The sequence below is a fragment of the Lycium barbarum genome, chromosome 2 (genome assembly GCF_019175385.1).
Source record: "Lycium barbarum isolate Lr01 chromosome 2, ASM1917538v2, whole genome shotgun sequence".
Classification (NCBI taxonomy): domain Eukaryota; kingdom Viridiplantae; phylum Streptophyta; class Magnoliopsida; order Solanales; family Solanaceae; genus Lycium; species Lycium barbarum.
The window spans coordinates 88,190,867-88,200,364 of NC_083338.1; the positions used below are offsets into that span (position 1 = coordinate 88,190,867).

At 37.2% G+C, this 9,498-nt stretch overlaps 1 protein-coding gene across 1 annotated transcript; it reads right to left on the reverse strand.

The window, feature by feature from the left end:
- Window positions 1-2,364: 2,364 nt before the first annotated feature.
- On the reverse strand, window positions 2,365-4,681 carry LOC132620814 (universal stress protein PHOS34-like). Its single transcript, XM_060335186.1, has 4 exons — window positions 4,490-4,681; window positions 3,539-3,621; window positions 3,162-3,280; window positions 2,365-2,651 (listed from the first exon to the last, which is right to left on the reverse strand). The coding sequence occupies exons 1-4, from the start codon at window positions 4,623-4,625 to the stop codon at window positions 2,561-2,563; spliced, it is 429 nt and encodes a 142-aa protein (XP_060191169.1). The 5' UTR covers window positions 4,626-4,681; the 3' UTR covers window positions 2,365-2,560.
- Between the last annotated feature and the right edge of the window lie 4,817 nt (window positions 4,682-9,498).

The window sequence follows — 9,498 nt, forward strand, 5'->3', positions numbered from 1 at the left end:
AAAATTAGTGTTGGCAGATGATTATAAATATGCCTTAAGGCACAACTTGTTCAACACTCTGCCTTATTAGGTAGAGTTTATGTTTTTCTTTTTTTCAGTACATTTATAGGATTTTAGGTAGGTTATTATACTAGTGTTGTCTTATGCGGTAGAGTCTGTTCTTTTTCTGTCAACTGAAGTTACTATAGTTTCAACTCTAACACAATAAGCATTGTATACTAATAAAAAGGAACGTATAAACTACTCAAAATAAGAACAATGCAATAGATTTGATCAATTCTATGTTGTTGAGTAAAATTATCATCCACAATGTTGAATTTCAACTGATTTTCACTGGAACATCAGTTGTTTATGAACAATTAGGTCAGAATAAACTAAACGAAGATGATTTGTTGTTATTTTCAAATATTAACAAATATGAACTCAGCTAAACTTAATCAAAGCGATAAAGTGATTTGAATTACGTTCAATTGAATTGGTAAATCTCATGTATTTACCCTTTCAGACGTTGTAGCAGCAAAAACGATCGCTATTTCGCTAGTGAAACGTCAGAGAGGTTAGTTTTTGCCGTTGAAATGATGGAGAGGTTTAGTTGGAGCTATGATTGATTTTGGGGTTCGTTGTTGACGTTGACGCTTTTATTTGTTTTGGGATCGGGGTAAAATTGTCTTTTTATTATGTGTTAATAGTGCAGAAGGGAAAACATTAAAGATCACGTATAACAGGGGCAAAAATTAAAGATCAGCACGTTTGAAGGGCATTCGTGCCAATTGCTCGCTGAATTGGGGCAGGTCAAATGGATTGAGTTAATAAATATGCGGGGTCATTAACCCGCTCAAACTTAGGCGGGTTGGACGAGTCATATTTTCTTGGGTTAATTTTACCAACCTAATATGCGGGTCATTAACCCGCTCAAACTTAGGCGGGTTGGACGAGTCATATTTTCTTGGGTTAATTTTACCAACCTAATATGCGGGTCATTAACCCGCTCAAACTTAGGCGGGTTGGACGAGTCATTTTTTCTTGGGTTAATTTTACCAACCTAATATGCGGGTCATTAACCTGCTCAAACTTAGGCGGGTTGGACGAGTCACATTTTCTTGGGTTGATTTTACCAACCTTAGATACTTCGAGATTCCTCAATGCTCCATCAAGTACTAGTAAGGATTCAATATGTATGGGTCACCAAAAAGCAAAAAAAGAAAAGTGGGAATTTCAGTTTATATGTTTAATCTTCAATTAAAATTGCAGAACCGGCACACCTTTGAAAATCCTGTCAAGATACACAACTGAGGTTTAGTAATGCACCACGCCTCCAATGGCCCTAGCGTATGCCCCTCCATGCTAGAAGGGCATTGTTAAAGTTGAGAGCTGTGGAATGACGACGAGAGGAAGGTAGAGAAGTGGAATCAACATCATTCAGTTGCATAAAGGGTACTTACCTCTGTTTTCTCCAGGTGATTTTCTTCAGTTTAGGCTATTATTCTTCGATATGGTCGGGTAAGCGAAGTTTGTACTTGCTCCTTTCTTTGTAGTTAGGATGTATGCTGTTGAGGCAACTTACCTTTTTACTGTTGGATATACCCATAGAACTCACTCAGGAGTTCTCCAGGTTTCAAAGAAAGACAGTTTGAGGTGGAATATATACTTAGGAGATATACTATTTTCTCTCTCATATGCACTCACAATGCTGCTTCCACTGTTGTAAATGGATGTGAAGAAAATGATATGCAGTTAGCTTCATCAACTCCTTTGCATACTCTTCTTTTAGTTCTGACATTTTAGCTGTGTTCGTCCAATGAAACAAATCTGACTTGCAAGCAGTTTGATAAACTTAATCTTCTGAGATCGATAATCCATATTTAATTGTTTCTTATGGTGATTATTTGGTCGTCTCTTTTGTTCTGTTTCTGTTGAGTCCTCTTTGAAGCATCTTGAAAACAAAAGGAGGGAATTGCTATGCAGTAAATCAGTGCCGGGGATAAAAGCATGACATATTCTTTCACGCATCAAGTACATCAACTACATTGATAATGGTTCTGTTTATGCGATATTTAAGGAGTAAATCATATAAAGATATCAAGAAATTTGCTCTCAGAGACTACACGAATATGGTAATATGATATGCAATACGAAATCAATGTATTGTGCACCTCACTATCGTATGGTACGTGACAAATACGGGACTTTTAGAGGTGCAATTTAGGGGGAGATTAGAGAGGTCTGATCCCTTTTTCTATTATTCTGCTATACTTGGTGAATTGTTGTTATGTTTTATAATTAAGTGCACGTACCCTAAACAGTTGCTATTAGGACTTATATCTCTCTGTGTAAAATTCTCAAATACTATATCTATTATCATAATAACAATTTAAACAATAATTTGAAATAAAAACGACTGATAGAAAGCATACTTACAATATCAACTCCATACATATTTAACAAGGAAAGGAGGGAGGGAGAGGAAGGACATTCTGCACCTACACCCTATTGCACATCCTGAGCTTGCAGGAATTTCTTACACCTAAACTAGCAGCAACAAAACTTTTTACACCAAATTCTATTTAGGAGACTCTTTAGTTGGCTTCACAATAAGCACAGGGCATTTTGCATGGTGGGCGCAGTAGTCGCTAACACTTCCCAGAAACGCCCTGCAATATAATAAAAGTTACTAATATCAGACACAGTTTGCTTCCTGAATTTGAAATTTCCAACTAAAATCACTCATGTACTTGTGTCCTCTATTACTAACAAGGTTCACCTTTTACTTTATGTTTAACTTAAACGTAACCAAAGAGTATCCAAATGCCACTTGGCCGAAGTAAGCTAATTAATAAGAAATTCAAAAAAGACATTGAATTCTAAACCTCTTAAAGACAAAAAATTAAAGTGTACAGCACACGGACCAAAGCAAATGTATACAACAAAAAGCATTAAAGGAATTAAGGGGAGATTTTGTTTTCATCCCGAGTTCATTCATATGAACTAAAAAGTGATTGGCTGATTAGTGAGGTCTTAAAAACATCATAGAATTTATGATCGGCCATTCCATTTTTTATTCAACAAGTAAGCGATGCGAATCTATGCTTTTCTAGTCGGAGATAGAGGAAAATAGAAAGATATCGACTTTCATTCAAGACTTTAGGGAAGTTTGAAGTGACCTTTTAATTTGGCCGAGTCCGCGGCTAGCAATTGCAAGAAGATCGACGTTCATTTTCGCTGTTGCTTCACAGAGCAGGTTCTTTGGATCACCCTCAAGAATTAGACTTTCTGCATTGATCTAAACATGACAATGTCAATTTACTGAACAAAAAGAAACAAAGCATTATATATTGCACATGTATAGCAGCAAAATATGGGTCATAGAGCACAATATATCACGGAAGTTGACCTTGTTTAAATTTTTAATTGGTGATATCAAGTGGATCGTACTTCACCTTTGTTTTGTTTTCAACTTTTATCTAATAAAACATTTTATTTATTGAAAAAATATCATAAATTTGAGTTGCTATATGCCTGATAGATGAGAGAAACCAACCATTTTTGCTTTGCACATTTCAGAGGCACGTGCCAGTATTCTTGCTGCCTCTTGTGCTTGCGCCCGACTTGCTGATTCTACACCTAAAGCACAAACAAATCAACAAGTTAGGAAGCAAGAAACCTAACTTAAATGTTCAACCAATTAGTTGACGAGTTTCTTGTTGAAAAAAGTAGAGAACCTGCTTAAATGTTCGGTTTATTTTTCTCTTTTTTTTTTTTTTTTTTTTTTTTTCAAAGCCAACCTTTTAAGAAAAAAACTATAAACTAATATGATAAAGGGTTCACTTTTTCTAGAGAAAAAACCTTAATCAGTTGAGGAAGTTCAGTTACGGATCAGAGGAACTCTATATATAATCAAACTAAGAATCGTTTTCCGAGCTTATTACCGCATGAAACAACTTGTAGTCACGGAGGGAGCTTGTAAGAATTTGTTAGATTTAGCCCAAGCCCTTCTATTATATTTCAAAAGCCACCTTATATGTATAAATAATTTATTCAGAACTTAGTAAATCATTTTTTTAGAATCTAGAACCCATAAATTTAAAATTTTAGATCCAATCTCTACTTGAAATATGAATCTAGCTTATCAATATGTTCGAAAATCGAAACAACTCTACTTGAATTCATTTAATTTCTTTTGTGACAAACCTCTATGCTCGAAATTCAATATATGGTTTGTTAACGACTCTGGCTCTTCAATATATTGTCAAAATGAAAAAGTCATCCGTGAATTTAAAGAAAATGAATCCTCAACATGAGTCTAGGTATGAATAACTCAAAACTTTTTAATTGTTTTAGACTTTTATCGAAGGAATAAACAAAGACTTTGTAATAAATAATATGTTTATGAAATACATATCTTTGACCATCATTGATTTGATATATATCAAGCGCAATTTTTAAAATTTTTTTACCGTAGTTAGAAAGAGAGAAGAGAGGAAGTACAAACCATGAAAAGGAGGGAGGGGCTCCATGACATGAACAAGAGTGAGTTTAGTAGATGGTTGAGTAAGGAGATAATCAAGAATCCATTTTAGAGCATTGTAGCTCTCTTCACTGTTATCAATGGCCACCGCCACTCTCATCTTCTCCTTTCTTACTTTTGGTTTCTCTAGATATATTTATAGATTTACTCCGTTTAATATCCCGCAGTATCATAGCCCTATTCTTATACTTAGTTTTATTTTGCCCGTGTTAAGACCGGACTCAAATTAATGTTAAAAATTAAATTTATAGATTTATTTTAAACTTTTGTTTTGCTTTTACTTCTTTATTTTTGTAATATCAATTTGACACTTTCTAAAGAATTTTAAAATATTAGAGTACAAAAAGGCATCTGAAAGTTAAAGGAAATATTTTTTCTTAGTTTATTTTACACTTTTTTAAAACAAAAAATAAAATATATAAAAGCTTTTCTTATTTCTATTTTACTGTAGTTTTTAAATCTTTTAAGATTGTAGTCTATGATGATCCAATTTGGGTTTTTCATTTGTTAAATTAATTTCATTTATTTCTCCGAACTGAACGCATATTAGCTACAATTAATGTCAAAATTATTTAATGCTACAATAATGTTGTACGACGTAATGAATAAAGCTAACCTATAAATAAATAAATCATCAAAAGCCTTGATATTCAAAATACTTTTGTAGATGTTCTTGTGGACGATGAAATTTTATTAAAAGTAAATCCACAATAAATTCGGATTCTATTAAATTGAAGATATACTAGTCCAAATAAATTATGGGCTAATATAATTGGATCAATTATCTGAGTCCAATAAATATGGATTTAATTAAAACGGTTCAAATGCATTGGGTTAACCCATTTAATTGGGTTATAAATGACGAGCCCACTTTGCGAACCCCAAGATATTCCCTTATTCTAGAGGCCCACTTTGGTACCACGCGTCACATGGCGTGGCAAGCCAAGTCAAATGAAGGAGCCAATAGGATCATGCCACGTGTCAAAATGATGCACCATGCTTAGTCAAATCAAATGCCTATGAAGATGTGCCACGTGTACAAGTGACATATTCTGGCTAATCAAATATCGCCATGTCAGCTTAACTCTAATTGGCCAAAAGGAGTCTGCCCTTATCACAACTCCTCCATCCTACAACTATAAATAGGGGTCCCATAATTCAGAAAAGGGACTAAAAATTCTAACAAGAGGCCAGAAAGAGCTCGTTGATCAAAGGCTGCAAATTTCTCTACAAACAAAAAGCACTCAAGTATTTCTCTAGAAGTTCTAGAGATCAAGACGAAGATTTAAGATCAAGCTTAAAGCCCCTGAATCCAAGTACAAGTTTAAGTTCAAGACCACTAGATTCAAGATCATAAACCCCTTGCTCAACAGATCCTGCAATTGTTCCTTTAATTCTCTCAACTCGTCTGGAGCTATACGGTAAGGTGGAATAGAAATAGCCTAAGTTCCTGGCTCTAAATCGATACAGAAATCAATATTACGGTCAGGTGGCATACCAGGAAAATCCGCGAGAAAGACCTCCGCAAACTCGCTTACAATGGGAATCGACTCCAAAGAAGGAGTATCCACACTCGTATCTTAAATATATGTCAAATAGGATAAGCACCCTCTTTCCACTAACTTCTTCGCTCAGAGGTACGAAATGATCTTCTTAGGAGCAGGGCTGGGAGTACCCTTCCACTCCAAACGCGAAATGCCGGGCATAACTAATGTGACTGTATTGACATGACAGTCTAAGATCGTATGGTATAGAGATAACCAGTTCATGCCCAAGATAATATCAAATTCCACCATACTAAGGATCACCAAGTATTCCCACATATCATAGCCCATAAAAGTAATCACACAAGACAGATAGACTCGATCAACTACCACAAAATCTCCAACCGAAGTAGACATACGTATGGGCACATTAAGAATATCACAAGTCATATCCAATCCAGTAGAAAAGTAGGTAGACACATATGAGAAGGTAGAACACAGATCAAATAAAATCGAAGTTGCTCGATGACAAACAGAAATGGTTCCTGTGATGACAGCATCAGAAGCCTCCACCTCTGGTCTCCCAGGGAAAGCATAACTATGGACCTGTCCGCCACCGGACTGCGGATCACCACAGCTACTCTGGCCTGACTGGGCTCATCCTCTACAGCCTTGAGAATCACCCCTGCCGGGCTGATAACCTCTTCTAGCACACTGAGAAACATCTCGGCCTGTCTGAGCACTGCCCCTACCGGAGTATTCACCTCTGCTGACTGAAGGCGTTGGAGTCCTGAGAGTCTGAAATCTTGAACCTTGCTGGGCCCTACTCTGGCTAAACCTGGGACACTCTCTGGAAAAGTGCCACAAGTCTCCACACTCATATCATCTAACCTCCCGGGGCTGTGACACGGAAGCTGAAGAACCAGTATAACCACCACAGTCTGCAGGTCTATAATAGGAACCCCTAGAAGTCTGCCCTGCACCAAATCCACTCTGCCTCTAAGGACCACTAGCTGAAGCCCGGAGCGCTAATTGGATGGAGCAGCCAGGATAATGTTGGTGAGTCCCGCCCGACTAGCCCCCACTCCTCGAAGTATAACTATTGAAACAACAAACCTCACAAGACCTCTTATCACTACCCTCACCATAAGCTCGGAGCCTAGCAGACTCAACAATCATAGAATGATCCACTACTGACTAGAACGATGACCCTATAGCAACAAGCTGAAGACAAGCCAAATGCAACAGAAGTACCAACCCTACGACGAACCTCCTAACCCTCTCGGCCTCGGTGAGAATCAACTGACCAACATAGCGAGCCAAGGAAAATCACCTTGAGAATTCCATTTAGTAGTGATATAGCAGGAATTGAGGTATGTCACTTTTTTTAACATACTTTTCAAATGTTTTAAGTGGTTCTTTGGTAAGGTTTGTGTGCGTCAGGAACAAGACTGCATTAAACCTTTGTGTGTATTATGTTATATATATCTATTGTGATTTTCCCTTATAAAAGGATGATTTAAATTGAAATATAAAGCTTTGACCTTTGAACATAAATTACCCCATAAGGGATGCCTAAACTTGATTTTAAAAAATCTTGGATATTTCATGTGTTTTGCTCTATGAGTGGATTGTGTTGAAATTGAAACTTGCTTAATGACTTAAACTTTGTTTCTAAACCCATTAATGATTTGATGCACCTCAACTAACGGGATGATGAACATAATCCATAATGAGTGATTCAGCTTTTATGCTCTGATTGTGATTTGGCTATTTGCCATGACTTCTATTGTTTCTGTTTGGCCGGGAAGAAGGGTAGTAACTATGGATCCTAGTGGGATTTTCCTAGCCATTCAGGAGGAAGAGTGGCCGTCGAGGGTCGATAGCCTCGGTGTGGTTCATACCTAGCCATTCGGAGAGTGGTCATTGAGGGTTGGCAGCCCAGGTGTGGTCTTTGCCTAGCTATTTGGGGGGAGGTAGCCATCGATGTGGTGTTTCTATGTAGTTTTGGGAATGTTAAATGGATATCCCTTCATTATATTGATTTGGGTCTCTATTGGCATGCGATATACTTTGGTTGCATGTGAGTGGCTTGTTGATGATCTTGGATTCATGATTGAAAAAACTTAACATGATAAACTATGTAATAAGTTGAAATTGATATATTTCTATGTTATTGGCTTTTAGTGGTGATTTTACTAAGGCTACTGACTTACTCTATATGTGGATTTCAAACTGGTTTTGAAAGAACTTAAGGTAACGATAATGACTTAAGGATTGAAAGTGATTATCTTTATCATTTACTTATATCGGATGTTCATGAGATGTTATCAATTGTTTTAAACTGTTTCTCAATACTGTTGTCAATTACACTAATTAATTATATTTTTTGATATTAACTATTGTCCTGGAGACACTCACTGAGTATGCAGTATTCAGGCATACCATTGTTGTTTTTTATGGTATGTTAGGTAACGAAGAAGAGCAGGTTCGTGATACGCGTACAGAGTAGGAGAACTTGCTACTTTCCAGACTTATTGGTGAGCCCACACCCTTGTTTGTGAGACACCACTCTATCTTTATTTATTTATTTATTTCAGTTTCCAAGCTGCATCCCGAAGATAGATACTAATTTTTTATTATCTTAGAAACTCCATAGATAGTTGTCAAATTATGGGTAGGTGTTGAAAGTTTCGTATGACTTATTGAGGCATTTGCCACGTTTTATGATTTAGTGTCCCTATTAGACTTTCGCTGATTTGTTTTTTTTTCTAAGTATGAGTATGTTTTCATTTAGCCATAAATAACGGGGAGCCATACTAGCAACAGGCTGAATCTCCCGAGTCTGGCCCTGCTTTAGAGTCTGTGCTCCCATTCTAGTCTAAGACCTTCCTGGAGTGGCTGGAAGCCACCCACTACGTGCAACCCATCAAGATAGTGCAGAATACGGACCATGGTGTCTTGAAGAACAGGAGTAGCGGTCATCTCGAGCAGAATACGGACCATGGTGTCTTGAAGCACAAGAGTAGCGGTCATCTCGACCTGACTAGGGGCCATGATGGGTACCCGGAGCTGATTACCGAACACCTCTTATTAGGCTAATCATCATACTCAACCTGAACATACATAATCTCCAAAGCAACCCATATCTATATACATAAGCCCTCACGGCTACAAAAATGATATACAAAAGTACAATGTGTTCATCGTGGGACACCAACAACCCTCATGTACGTATCTACGAGCCTCTACTAGAGTACTAGACATAAGGACGGGACAGGATCCCGTCGTGCCCGAAATATATACACAAAAGAATATGATCATAAGTAGCACCTCCGGAATAATGGAGTGCTCCTGTGAATCTGCTGATAAGCTCCTACGGATCCACACCGTCTCCCTATCTACCTGTGGGCATGGACACAACGTCCAAAAAAGAAAGGACGTCAGTACGAACATTGTACTGAGTATATAAGGCATGAATAGTAATAG